The sequence below is a fragment of the Erpetoichthys calabaricus genome, chromosome 7 (assembly GCF_900747795.2).
Source record: "Erpetoichthys calabaricus chromosome 7, fErpCal1.3, whole genome shotgun sequence".
In the NCBI taxonomy this organism is placed as follows: domain Eukaryota; kingdom Metazoa; phylum Chordata; class Cladistia; order Polypteriformes; family Polypteridae; genus Erpetoichthys; species Erpetoichthys calabaricus.
The window spans coordinates 27669503-27684990 of NC_041400.2; the positions used below are offsets into that span (position 1 = coordinate 27669503).

General features: G+C 37.4%; 1 protein-coding gene across 4 annotated transcripts in view; it reads left to right on the plus strand.

The window, feature by feature from the left end:
* The window catches only part of slc12a2 (solute carrier family 12 member 2), a 198868-nt gene that overhangs the window by 122453 nt on the left and 60927 nt on the right, over positions 1 to 15488 (plus strand). For all 4 annotated transcript variants that reach the window (XM_028804887.2, XM_028804888.2, XM_028804891.2 and 1 more), the window contains exons 10-13: positions 231 to 385; positions 11973 to 12080; positions 14245 to 14368; positions 14708 to 14809. In XM_028804887.2, the coding sequence (XP_028660720.1) occupies positions 231 to 385; positions 11973 to 12080; positions 14245 to 14368; positions 14708 to 14809 (489 nt within the window). The remainder of the gene's footprint in view (positions 1 to 230; positions 386 to 11972; positions 12081 to 14244; positions 14369 to 14707; positions 14810 to 15488) is intronic.

Sequence of the window (15488 nt, forward strand, 5' to 3'; positions counted from 1 at the left end):
AACATTCCCAGGATCTTTTTGACCTCTATCATCATTAAAGAACTAATCCATTTTCCTTTCAAGTCTTTTTAAATATTAAAGAACATACCAAACATGTAAAAATTCCCTTTGATTGCTAAAATGTGAACAAAAGTTTGAGATTTGCCTTTTTTGTGATAATTAGCTGGGTTTATGATCTAAAGTACTTAGTAGACATATCCTAAAATCATTTAATTCCTTTTATCTTCCAGGTTCTTGTGTTGTACGTGATGCCACTGGGAACTTTAATGATACAGTCAGTATGGGAAAATTTTCAAATTGTACAGAAGCAGCTTGTAAATTGGGATATGACTTTTCTTCCTGTAAAAACAACAAATGCAGTTATGGCCTCATGAATGACTTTCAGGTTAGTCTAGCTTTGCAGAACATATATTTATACATTTGGATTATATATAATATTATTATATTGATATTGAAACAAGTAATCTTGTAAATTCAATCAAACCAATTATGAACCAGACACAAGAATTGGTGTAAAAACTTGATGAATTCAAAATATAAGAAATGAGCAACGTAATTTCAAAGATTGAAAGAATTTCGGTTCTAAAGTTTGATAGAGGAGTCATTTGCTTTTAGCATGGGTTTGAATAGGGGGCCTGTAGGACACTTATGAACAATCACTAGGGTACATCTAATATGATGTCTATACTTCTTAAGCTACAAGAAATACCTTGAAGTGGGTTATTAATATAGAGAAAAAAATCTTTGGAACAAGCTAAACCCATTTCCTGGTCATGGTAGTGCATTTGGTACAATACTCTGGTGTTGACAGTAATATATTATTTTCTGAATATGTATGGGTTGGAAGACTTAGAAGTCTGCAATCCAGTTAAAGAAAGAGATTTAAATGATGGCCTTATGTTAGTGTAAATGATCAAGCAGATTCCAAGAAATCTTTAAGGCTGCCTATTTGTGATAATGATCATAATTAACACGATTCACATAGAAGCAGTCTACTTTGTCAAAGACTAGGATCTTCAAGGATTCTAGAAACATTGGCACTTTTGAGCTCTTACACGATTGTTGTACATTCAGAAGTTCTCTTCATCTACAGGATGCTTTAATTACCATTATTTTAAAGCACAAGTTATGTATGCAAATAATATGATTAGCTGGAAAGCTTGTTTCATTCCAATTAAGACACATTTTTGTGAAATTAGTGCTCTTCAAAGCTGTTTTTATTGCTATGTAATTGACTTTAATTCATACCTTAATTTCTTTTCACAATACTCTTAAATAATATGGGCATCTTGAGATTTATTTACATTGTTGTGAAACAGTACGTGTCCTTTACTGATTTCTTCAACTATTGGCAAGTTTTTAAATGTTTATCTAATATTAGGTAAAGGGTACCTAAGTGAACAAATTATATATTTTTTAACTATCTATTGAACAAAAGTGTCCAACACCAGTTGTCTCTGTGTGAAAAAGTAAGTGATCCATACTTAAAACTACCCAATTAATGGGATAATTAGATTCTGAGGATAAATATATGCAAGCCTTTTTGGTGTAAAACTCCATTATTTTGATCTTACCATCATAGTCCAGATGCCAACAACAAATGTAAGTAATTATTTGCTGGCAGCTGGCAAATAAATGTAGGGTTACAAATGCTCAGGAACTTCACTGAATCTCAGTGAGAACCATTAATCCAAAGGAACCAGACCCTTTCTTGAAAGAATAATGAATATTCTCATGAGTTGGCACATTGCCAAAAAATACTCAATGGGCACATTGTAAAATCATCCAGGAAGTTTCAAAGGGTCCTAAAAAATCTAAAGCTTCACTTGGCCCAGCAAAGGGAATTTTATTTAACTTGACTCCTCTGTCCATTTGTTTGAAAGGTAGATCAAATCTTGCAGCTGATTTTAAACCCACTTTTGGCATAGCAAATTTCTTCAAGTTCTGCATACGTGTTCAGTATCATTGACAATACAATGATCAGTCCAAACTGATGCAATTATGTAACAAATTTTGCCATAATTAATGGTTATGCAATTCCAATTAATGCACACACAACAATGACGGAGAGAGAATATAGTGAGATATAGGAGCATACAAGTGACAGACGCATTGGATTGCCCCCACTTGCCTCTTCCATTGAGTGGAGTGGGTAAAAATCGTTTTACTAAAAAAAAAAAAAAAAAAAAAAAAAAGATATATATTATTTTTTATTCTGATTTCACATTGAAAAAGACCTTAGCAGAAATGGGCTGCATTGTAGACTACAAGGTGGAGACCAGTGCTAAACAATAAGAACATAAATGCTTCTCACCCATTTACTGGAATTGAAGAAACCTTAGAGAATGCCCAACCATCCATCTGTGAGTTGAAGTTTAAACAGAGAGAGATCAAGATAGTGAGCAAAAGACTAAAGTAAGCCAAAACCAAAACTGCTGAAAAGAAGCTAAATTAAAGTTTTAGACAGCCCTAACCAATGTCCAAATAGAGATGCTTAGAAAGAACCTGAAGCTAAATGTTTATCCTCAAAAATGTGCCATTGTTTCTAAATTCAAGCAGTTCTGTGAAGAAATCAAAAATACTGTACTAACATTGTATTATTAGCCTTGGAACATTATGAAGCATTAGGTCAGAATTGTTTGAAAGGTTGCATAATCAATTATTTTTATTATATCCTCAAGTTGTGCTTTTTTAGTTTTTATTATAATTTTTTGGAGATCTTCTTTGCTAGTTGGCTATTTGTATTAAACATGCAGGCATTTTCCTTTCTTTTTGAATTATTTGAAAATAATTCATCATACTTTATTTCCTGGCCTTACAAGCAGTAGAGGGACAATTGTGTCTTTGTTTAATGTTTACTTTTTATGTCCTTATATATATTTTCAGACTGATTTGTTCTTTCTACATGATTTAATAGGTATTTGCTGTTTAGTTTAAATTTAAGCTAAAGATCTCCTATGTATTAGCATTTTGTTATTTATAAAAGAAAAACACTCTAGTTATAAACACACATTTTTTTGGCTTTTTTTTTCTTTTTTTAATCTGTCAGGTAGATAATGGCAGCATCAGGTATATGTGCTCATGATAATGCAATGTAGTACATACCTGCATTAATTTGATAATGAATAACAGAAAAATCTTGTTGAATGTTAACTTTTAGTGGACATAGAAAAGATACTGCAGTACCATTAATGGAGTGTATATGTCAATAAAATTATATTTACTTCTTAGTTTAAACACTTTTGCAAGGAGCCTTCTTATCTACCGGTTGCACGTTACCTTCATTCAGGTGTTACTTATTTAGTGAAGTTGACCGGCCTGCTCATATATAGAATTTCAAAGGTGCTACAGTTTAAAAAACAAGTCACCTTTGTCTCAATAGTCCCTTAAACCTATTACTCAGAGACTTAACAGATTTAAACACTTTTTAACCTTTTCCAGGCAGCAGCTTGTCGGCTGAATTTTACTGTAGATTTTAGGGATTATACTGTCAACAGAAGACAAAACATACAGTAACTGAAAAATGCCATTGTGAGGAAAATTACTACATATATTAGCACTGTTCAACTGAGCAGAGCTTTAGGAGCTAATTGTATGTTATTCTACAAGCACACATGATGCTTACTCACTCATCAGATTAAGCTGGTCCCCAGTAATTTGTGTATTAACATGAAGATGAAACAGTTAATCACTTCTATTTCATTTTAAGTCTTTTTGTGAACATTTTTTTTATTGAAAAGAGTACCGTAAGTACAATACAAAAAGAAACTGCAAGTATGAAATTATTTTATTCAGTTTTGACAGTCTTACAAAACACAGATATGTAAGCTACAACAACTTTTATTAATAAAATCAAAGTTTAAAAGTTTGCTGTCATGTAATTAACCACTAGAATGACCACTCAGGACCCTTCTTGCAGGAATTGAATGGCCCATTCTTATTTTTAGGATTAGTTTTGTTCTGATGTGGAAATCCTTTTTATCATGACCTACAGAGATTGTGTTGCAGCTGCTGATTTTCTATTTTTCACACTTGTTTGGATAATTGTCTTTCACATGCATGTAGTACATACTGAATCACAGCTTGCTATTTATACTCTAGGTTCAAGATTTTTCAAATTCATTTCAAAAGTGTAAATTGCTGTTAGCTGAAACATTTATGTTGTGAGTTGTGTGTGGCTTCCAGGCTGTATGAAACAGAATACATATCATTTTATCTTGTTCTCTTTTAAAGTCAAGTGTTCCAGTGAAAGATTTTAGAAAGGAAACTTGAAGGAAACATAAATAAACAGTAAACTTTCTTGGATGCTGTGGGGAACTGCCCGGACACAGACAGACAGACATCGTTTTGTCACCCAACACACGTTTATTTACACTATTTACAAAGTTATTGTGCCACACAACCCACAGACTCCCCCAAAGTCCAGGCCAATACCACAGTGCCTTTCCTTCAGACCGCCTCCTTCTCTCTCCTTCCAGACCTCGTCCTCTTCCACCCGACTCCAGCCTTGAATGAAGGGAGGCGGCCCCTTTTATCCCTACCCGGATGTGCTCCAGGTGTGCACCGGCAATCTTCCACCCGACATGCCACAGTGTGGCAGAAGTGCCGGCTGTCTCCCTGGAAGCACTCCGGGTGTTCCCTCTCTTCTTCCCCCCAGCACTTCCTGGTGTGGCAGAAGTGCTGGGGTCCAGGGTCCATCAGGCACGGGGACGCCCCCTGGCAGTGACCACGGGCCCCTACAGGGTTGAGCTTCTAAGCCCTGTACCTGTGGCCCCCAAAGCAACCAGGGCGGTCGCCCCCTCGTGGTCTGGAGGAGGCACAAGCCCTCCTCCGGTCCTCCTGGGCATCCCGGCCAGGCATGAGCCCTGTCCGGGTGCCACAACACTTACAACTTCTTTACAGGATAGAAGGCATTTGAAAAGTTTATTTTTTGCATTAATTATTTTAAAAACTGAAAACATATGCTGTTAAAAGGACTTTCCAGGATATTGCATGAGTATACTGTGACTGTGTAAGTTCTTTGAGCATCATCCTTTTAGCTGGAGCATAACATTATAAACATCCATCCATCCATTGTCTCCCGCTTATCCGAGGTCGGGTCTTGGGGGCAGCAGCTTGAGCAGAGATGCCCAGACTTCCCTCTCCCCGGCCACTTCTTCTAGCTCTTCCGGGAGAATCCCAAGGCGTTCCCAGGCCAGTCGAGAGACATAGTCCCTCCAGCGTGTCCTGGGTCTTCCCCGGGGCCTCCTCCCGGTTAGACGTGCTCGGAACACCTCACCAGGGAGGTGTCCAGGAGGCATCCTGATCAGATGCCCGAGCCACCTCATCTGACTCCTCTCGATGCGGAGGAGCAGCGGCTCTACTCTGAGCCCCTCCCGGATGACTGAGCTGCTCACCCTATCTTTAAGGGAGAGCCCAGACACCCTGCGGAGGAAACTCATTTCAGCCGCTTGTATTCGCGATCTCGTTCTTTCTGTCACTACCCATAGCTCATGACCATAGGTGAGGGTAGGAACATAGATCGACTGGTAAATTGAGAGCTTCGCCTTGCAGTTCAGCTCCTTTTTCACCACGACAGACCGATGCAGCGCCCGCATTACTGCGGATGCCGCACTGATCCGCCTGTCGATCTCACGCTCCATTCTTCCCTCACTCGTGAACAAGACCCCGGGATACTTGAACTCCTCCACTTGGGGCAGGATCTCGCTACCAACCCTGAGAGGGCACTCCACCCTTTTCCAGCTGAGGACCATGGTCTCGGATTTGGAGGTGCTGATTCTCATCCCAGCCGCTTCACACTCGGCTGCGAACCGATCCAGAGAGAGCTGAAGATCATGGCTTGATGAAGCAAACAGGACAATATCATCTGCAAAAAGCAGTGACCCAATCCTGAGCCCACCAAATCGGACCCCCTCAACGCCCTGGCTGCGTCTAGAAATTCTGTCCATAAAAGTTATGAACAGAATCGGTGACAAAGGGCAGCCCTGGCGGAGTCCAACTCTCACTGGAAACGGGTTCGACTTACTGCCGGCAATGCGGACCAAGCTCTGACACCGATCGTACAGGGACCGAACAGCCCTTATCGGGGGGTTGGTACCCCATACTCTTGGAGTACCCCCCACAGGATTCCCTGAGGGACACGGTCGAATAGCTTTTCCAAGTCCACAAAACACATGTAGACTGGTTGGGCAAACTCCCATGCACCCTCCAGGACCCTGCTAAGGGTATAGAGCTGGTCCACTGTTTCGCGACCAGGACGAAAACCACACTGTTCCTCCTGAATCCGAGGCTCGACTATCCGACGGACCCTCCTCTCCAGGACCCCTGAATAGACTTTTCCAGGGAGGCTGAGGAGTGTGATCCCTCTGTAGTTGGGTTTAATATATATAATGTAGTTTACATTATAAACAATTCTAGATAAACCATTAGGATTGCTGGAATATATAGAGGCTTTGTGTGAAAATTATTGAAGATTTATTTTAATCTAAATATACTGTATCAAATGCTAAGGGTTGTATCCATCTGCCACGCAATTACTTGTAAATCACTGGGGCTAGAAACTTGATCTTGGCCTTAATAGAAAGGTTATGCTGTGATAGGCACTGGTGAAGCAAAAAATGTCTAACGGCAACCTCCACTAAGCTAATGGGGTATGGGTCTTTCTTTCGGCGTGCTGTACAGGCAGACTACTTGAGTAGGTGACATGGCAGAAAGAAAAAGGTGAGTAGCAATATGTGCTGTGAGTGAAGCAAATTGCAAAAGCTAATTAAGTGATAGAGGAATAATGGCAACTCTGGCACCCACTACACTTCAAGCACATGTGAGTGAGAACCTGCCGGTACTTGCAAACTGCTGGGGCTACATCCCTGATCTTGGGAGGAGAGGTCTGCTTGTTTCCTAGTTATTATATATTTTGATGACTCCTTTATCTGAACTGACCAATGTAATCAGTATTCATTACAATTGTTTGCATAAGCTTTTTTTTATTTTTTATTTGAGCATAAATAAGTTAAGTGACCCCTGGACACACAGTGGGTGGGACCGAACCTGCAGTCTTGTGGTGTAAAGTCCAGTTTAAGATACAACACCACAGTACCTAACATCTTTTATATATAAACAACCAGAGACTGCTGTAATGTTTTTTTAAGTGAAATAGGCATTTTACATTTAGATTATGAAATTGTGCAGAAACATAGGTTACTATTCTTTTCCAGAAAGACACATTTCCTTCTGAGAGTAACAAATCTATTTTCACAAAAGTGCTAAATGCCCATAGGTAACTAAACATTGTATTTACACAAGTAAAAGTATTCTTATGCCAGTGATATTCCAAATAGTGGCTGCTTATAGGAGTCAGACTGACAGATTTCTGTTTAAAGCCTGGAATATTTCATGGTAATGGACTAATTTAAAAAATAGATGTGCAGTAGAAGATAATTAAGGAATCATTGGAAAAATTCTGTTTTCTGGTTAGTTTAGCATTAGTTTGGTGATGCTCAGAGCACTAAAGCTTTTAAGGATTAGTCTATGCATAATGCTATCCTCTTGAGCATTATTTAAAGTAACAGAATTTCCTTCAAAGTTTTGGATAAAAGCTTGAAACTGCAGTATTTAATTTTTGTCAACTCTTTGCATATGCAGCTTGTTGACAGTCGTTAATGTGCAGCTCACCTCTTGAGAGACATCATGAAATGTTTCCATAGAGATATCCAGCGTGTACAGTACCGTAGAAAGTCTTAAGCACTTATGAAAAAATGCAGTAAAATGTGAAGTACTTTAAAAAATAATGCCATGAATAGCTTTATTAATATAGCAGAAAGTGCAGTAAACAGATAAAAAAAACAAAAGAAATCAGTATTTGGTGTGACTACCCTTTGCCTTAAAAAACAGCAACAATTCTCTTTTTTTTTTACTTGCATGCATTTTCTGAATATACAGTACTTGTGTGGTATGTTGCTCCAAGACATTTGGAGAATATGCCCCAGTTTTACTGCAGACTTTGGCTGTTTTTCTTGCTTCTATCTGTGCACATAATCACAGACAGTGGTACTCATGATGATCAGGGATCAGTGGGAGCCAAACCATCTGTTACTGGATTTCCTGTTACTCTTTTTTGCTGCAGATAGTTTTTATGATTTTTGGCCATGTGTTTGGTTTAGTTATCATTCTACAGAATAAAGTTGGGCTGACTAGATGCCTCGCTGATGGTATTGTTTGATGCATAAAAATCTGCCTGTACTTCTCAGCTGTGAGGAGGCCATCAATTTTAATCAAACAACCAACTCCATTTGTGGAGATGCAGCCCCGAACCTGCAGGTAATCTCCAACATGTATCCATGAACCTTTCTCAAGCCCTTTTCCAGACACACTGCCTTCGGTTAGGGCCAAAAATGTCAAATTTTGACTCATCAGTTCAAAGCACCAGCTGCCTTTTTTTTTTTTTTTTTTTTTTTGCACCCCAGTTCTTGTGTTTTCGTACATAGCTGAGTTGTTTGGCTTTTTTCCCCCATTATGGAGGATTGGATTTTTGGTTGCATCTCTTCCATGAAGACCATTTCTGACGAGACATCTCTGAACTGTAGATGGGTCTAATAGAGCCCCATTGGTTTCTGGTAGTTCTGAGCTTATAGTGGTTGTAGACAATGACCTTTGCACAGTACTGTAGTTTCTGTATAATTCAACAAAATAATGGTAGGCACTTGTTTCTGTTTGATTTTGTTGGAAGTAAAAGAGCTGATCTAATTTATTGCCTCTAATTGTTTATAGAAGATGCAGGTCTCATTTTATAGTCTACTGGAAAAATGTTTGAAAGAATAACGTGTTGTCCTTGAACAGATACAAAAGCTAATTCTTAATTGTTCAGCACGGACTTTGAAAATATTTAAAAATGTGGGTAATGCAGGAGTAGAGTTTTAAAGCAGAATTCTGCAGTGACGCAAAACTAGAACAATTAAAAGGAGGGCCTTTTTATTGGCATAATGGATGTTTGTTTTAGAGTCACAAGATTAGGTAGGGGTTATGGGATGAAAGAAAGCATTGATTCACTTTTTTAGATGCTATTATAACCCTCTGTGTCATTGATATTATGTCTGAAATGCACAAGGGCATGGCTGTTATTAAGAGGGATTGAGCTGTCAATCAGATTTGCCAGGATGTTGACAAATGTCTACAAACAAAAGATGTTTGTCTTAGAAGTGCAGCACTTCTGAAGGATGGATAGCAGAATAATTCTTCTAATGTGGATCCGGTCTCGTGTTTGCAAGAATGTACTACTGAATAATCTGATAGGCACTGTTTGCTGTGTTGAAATGAGATGAATCGGCTTTTTATTTCTTAGCTTTAACCTTAGCTACTTGGATGCCAAGTCATTTGTGTTCTGTTGATAACCACAGCCTACAGAATCCTACTCCACATTGCAGTGGGTGTTTCAGCGGACTTTATATCACATTTCATCCCTCTTATGAACTTGACCTAGTAAAGTGTCCCATATAGATTGATGACTTGAATGGCTAATGTTTACAAACTGCAAATGAAGGATTTCACTCAAATTAAGCTAATTCTGGAAAACCCTAATATTATCAGTCTTTAATATTTTACACAAAGGCTTGAGGTTCTGCAGAACTCCAATTAATTAACACTGTAGTGTAAGTAGATATTTCTTTCAGACGTATACGCTTCTGATTTCATCCACAGTATTCTTTTCTATCCTATAGCTACTAACATTTTGTACTATTAAAATATTTGGGAGTTTTTTCTGATAGACATTCAAGCTAAACTAACTTGACTGCAACCCTAAAAAGTAGATTTTATACCATATTTAGCTGATTGAACATAGTGGACAAAAACTGCCAAACGTTAAGAAGGTGTTGGAAGAAAATGTTTTGCCAGTATGACGCAATGTCACCAAATGTCTAAGTGTATTTTATATGAATCTGTGGCCATTCAGTTATAATACATTACTCCATTTCACACTTGTCTGATTAAAAGGAGAAACCTATTCCACTGGCATTTCAAATCTTCCAGAAATTAAACCTGTTAAAGAGCTTGGTAATTATGGGTCATACAGGACTTTATTTCTTTTAGATCATCCATTGACAACATGCAACCTATGTTAGGCAACCTTATTTTCAAGAAGACACCCTTTTTTACATGGAAGTAATGTTGCATTATTGGATTCAGCATTCCATTCAATACTGTCCACCATACTGGTATTGTAATGAAATGACTTGATCAAAGATACCAAATGGAAATTTGCATCTGTCAGCATTTCAATATATGACTACAACTTCCACAACTACATCTTGTTCATATTGATTGAGGTGTCTTCTTTATACCTTAAGGTGCATTCTGCTTATGCAGTGCATGAAATACATGGGAAGTTCTGCAAAACAATTCATTTAAATTATTTGTAATAAAAGAACCAGTTTAATGTAGGTTCTGTACCAGGCATCTTGCCACATCAGTACTATATCGTAAAAAGATTAATAAGCCAGATACGAGAAGGAATTTGAATTGAAAATAACATATAATTGTCCTGTGACTGTGTCGTTTATTTTTATATTCATCATCATTTCTGTCTTACAATGACTTTAGCCTGCTGTTTTGGCGTGGAATATTAAAGACAAGCTAAACAATCAACTTGTATTCACTGAAACAATGTTTCATTTGATCCTCCAATTCTCCTTTTATGCAGCACTTCAGGGTGCGCATATCATTCCGACACATTAGCGGTCATAGGCTATGGGTATACAATGGAGCATCATACTAAGTAGCATGAGGTGGGTTAAGCCAAGGGCCCATTTAAAATCCATACTTCTGTTCAACCAAGAATCTGACACCAGTGATGATCCCTAACTGCTGTGTTGGAAACTTTAATAATCTGCTATTGGGAATGAACAACAATTCCTCTTAAATCGTAGAAGAGCTGGTGTATAGCTTCCACAAAAAGAAAAAAAAAATAAAGTTGATGTGGAAATTGCTTAATGAACCATATTTCAATATGTGGGTTTGGAATTCTTATGCAAGCAGAATATTTGTTTTTATCTGCTGAGAAATAACTACTTTTATCTGTTCTCCTTGAGCATCAGGACATTATAATGCAAGTATGGTGTGGTGCATAATGTGTAGTATCATTTATAATCAAGCAACATTCTAAAACGTTTGTAACATATATGTTGCTACAGAGGATGCTGGCATCCCGGCTGAGATGGATGCTTTATTACCTGGCCATGAAGCCTTTATAATGGCACGGTGGAGGGAGACTGTCTTCCAGGGTTTCTCCAACACAATAGATGACAGCATCCCTCTGGTGGATCTCCCATGTGTACATCTGCAGGACTACATGGTAGTTGTAGTCCCAGTGGGTGGCCAGCTGGGTTTCTTCAGAGCTGCCAAGGAGTGCAGCACTGAGGAGGAATCCTCACTTTAGAGAGGTTAAGCTTGACCTGTAAGCGCTTTCTAGGTGCCATGTAGTGGCATTGGAAGTACTCCCGAGTCTTGTCTTGTGAATCCCTGAAGAAGTCTTTGTAAAAGTGTTTCTTTAAAATGAAACTTTAATTTGAACCCAGCACTTGTGGGTGCGAGGTTGTGTCTGATATTTGAAGCTTTGTTTTTTTTTTTCATCATCACTGAGAGTGAGCAAAAATATAAGAGGTGTGTATGTCACAGGGTTGTAATTTCTGATGGATCAATGGAATGTGTGAATCTGATCACCCATAACATATGTAGACTATAAATTATTCTCATCCCTGCTAGAGTACATCAGGATGTTCCATTAAGCAGAAATTGTTCCATTAACACAGAATACCGTGCTGATCAAAGAAAACTGGGGGAAGCCTTAGGATAATATATTTAGGATTTTTTTTTTTGGAATATAAATTTGAGCTGAAAGTTTAATGTTGCTGCCATACATGCCTGGTATTCAGTTGACACAAAATTATTCTTGTTTTGTAAACTATTGATATCTTCCATAGGTAATGAGCTTGGTGTCTGGGTTTGCACCCCTCATTTCTGCTGGCATCTTTTCAGCCACTCTCTCCTCTGCCTTGGCTTCACTAGTGAGTGCCCCCAAAGTCTTCCAGGTATGGTCAATGTTCATTCTTCATAGTTTTAACCTTGAGCCCATTATTAACTAAGGCAAATGAGTAAAATGTCTTTCATATAGATAAAGGTGTGTAACAGTTGACCAATTCCATGGTTCATGTGTCTCATTTTTCTGTTTATATCTTTGTTGGGCTCTGTGGAAATGGCAGGATGGTGCTGCATGGCCGGAGAAGAAAAATTATGCAGTAATGGGGCAAGCAACATTTTATGAAAGATTAGGCTATGAGGCTAATGTCAATTTTCTATCACAGTATAACAAGTGTGGATATTTACCCCATTGTAATACAGCCTCAGTTAGGTGTTGTTCCTGAAAATTGATTTTACACGAGGTGCACAAGTGCTGCTTTATGACAGGTGGGTCTGCTAGCAGGCACTGCACTGGAGTAGGTGTTCTTTGGAAAATGAATAATTCATGCTGAGTCTTACTGAGCTATGTATTTGCTGGACAGTGCACAAATATTAAAATGTTTCTCTACATTCCTTTTCTTTGCTCTTTTGTATTAGGGCTTCTAGCTTCTTTAAAATTTGGGGCATAATATCAAGTCACTTTTCTAAATATGGCTGCATTTTTGTCAGCTTTATTTCATGTTGTGTGCAAATTTGTTTGCCCCCCAACCCCCCCCCCCCCCCCCAAATCCCAGCGGCTTCATGGTACTGCTGGTTGCTTATGGGTAAGCGGATGTACAATTTAAACAGATTGTTATTTTCATGGGAACTGTTACATATGCATAATAGAACTAACTATTTTACATTACAGCGTGTAATTAACCATAGTAAAAAATAGTCAAACATAATAAATTGAAAGAAAACGTATATGCTTTTGCATTTACATCATTTTTATTAAGTTCAAAATAAGCCAATTATTATTATTTTTTTTGCTACCTGTAAAGCTTGTGCTTCTTTGCCTTCTTTAAATTGAATCATATTCTGACCTGGTAAATGAATTGGTAATAATTCAATAGAAAGACTTCGACCGTACATAGGCAATTCCATTAAATTTCACCTGCTTTCCATTGCACTGACGTACCGACTATCTAAATGTGCTTGAACTTCATCCTGAGACTGTTCTTTGGATACATTCATACGTACTCTATCGTGCCCTTTATGAAAAACGTAATATTTTGCGAAGTAAATGCATGTGAGGGTTTTGCAGATAAATTTCGTGTAAAGTGCGATACTTTTGGACGTATGGATTTGTATCCATTATTGGCTGTAGAATTTCTAATACATCCAATCATTTAACTCTTTCAATTCTATTTTGCATCGCTTCTCCATGATCATAAATATAAACCTGACTGAATTGTGTTTTTTTTTTTTTTTTTTTTCGAAATTAAACTTGTGGTAGCTTTAATTGTTGCGGGATCACAGATTGTCATAGCGTATGGTCCAGAATCATGTAAATCTACGTTTTGAGCATTGAATGATGCACATGCAAACAGATTATTGTAGATTCGGATATTTTGCCTGTAGTGTTTTTATTGCTTGTGGATTTCACTTTCACCAAACAGCAAATCTTTTCATTCTCGCGGATGTGCTTCCTCATTGAGAAGAAACACTACTTTTCCCTGATGGCCACACGAATTAGACATGGCGAGCGAAGCCCCCTAATAAACTAACATTTTTCAAAACTACTCACATACAAAATGCACAACAAACATAACCTTTAAAATGGAATCAATTAATATTTTTGTAATTTTTTTATAAAAGAATATCAATGGAATATTTCAGGTAGACGTTAAAATGAGCTTGATAATGAAGTATTTTAAAATTGAAAAGTCATAGGAGCTTTGAGCACAAGGTAATGGAATTTTACCATTTCTTCTGAAAAGAACTATTTTTAAAACATTAATGAGGAGATTTCCACTACTAATTGTATCCAGTAACTATCAACCAGTAAACCTTACAGGTATTGTTATAGAAGACATTGTCCAAGTTATGACGAAGTAAGCAAACCTTCTCAAAAGGCCATGAACAAGTTGAAACTTTTGAAAGCTGTTAACCTGCATAGTGTTTCGAGAGCATTAAATCCAAGATATAGTGCAACAGCAACATCTGGGCATCACCTTTATTAAAAGCATCCTTTTTTCTTAGGAATCAGTGTAGTGTAATTAATATTTTATAAATATTTTTTACCCCATTTAGGCTTTGTGCAAGGACAATATCTATCCAGGCCTACAGATATTTGCAAAGGGATATGGCAAGAACAATGAACCACTACGTGGCTACCTTCTTACCTTCATGATTGCACTGGGCTTCATACTCATTGGTTAGTTATCTTTTTAGTGTTACTCATTTTAAGATATGCTGCATTATGATGACTGCAAATACATGATCTATCTATCTATCTATATATATATATATATATAATATACAGAAATGATTTGTTTGTAGTGTCAGTCCTAGATATGAACAAAGCTATTAATGGAAAATAAAGTTATATGCAGTATGAATATATTTCATACTGGGACTTTTCTCCATGCTCTGTAGTTTTGCAGTATTTGTGTCTGCAAACACCATACTTCAGCTAATTGGTAATAATTAAGATAGGTATGTGTATTTTGATTATGATTTATTAATTATTCTTATTGCTTTGTTTACATTTTAGCTGAGCTGAACACAATTGCTCCTATTATTTCCAACTTTTTTTTGGCCTCCTATGCCCTGATTAACTTTTCAGTGTTTCATGCTTCCCTTGCAAAGTCTCCAGGTACGTAAGATTGGTTCCTAATGATTATAAGAATAGAGTAATTGTACATTTGTCAAAATGTAGATGTTTGTGTTTTTCTTAAGGTTACTTTTGTTATAAAGGGGTTCAAATCTATAGGCACAGAGTATTTCATGGACACAGGCACTGTAGATGTGTAAACGCTGCTTATACATTTCTGTGATTTCTATTAAATAATATGAAATTCTGACTTATAAATACATTCTTGTTTATCATGGTGCCAGGGAGTGACAACATGTTGTATGTTGGTTGGACATGCAAATAAGAATTTCACTGTACTACTACACTGACATGGCTATGAATGCAGGGGATATACTCCAGAAAAATACAAATTGGCGATATAAATGACTGATTATTAGTCAGTCTTGAATACATACTGTAGATTAAAATTTAGCATTTCAAAGCATGCTTTGTTGTGGTCTATGTTATCAACAGAGTTAGCATTCAGTTTGTAGCAAAGTCATAACTAGCAAGTAAGCTGGTGTGGTAACCTTGTTTGCTTTTAGGCATTTATTTTTGACAGATTTTTTCCTTATTTTGTACTCTATATACAAGGAAGGTGAACAAAACATGATAATCAGAATAATCTGGCGATCATCTTCCCCTTAGGACATCATTTCACACATGCTCTTCTTTCTCTCTCTCTCTCTCTCTTTCTGTT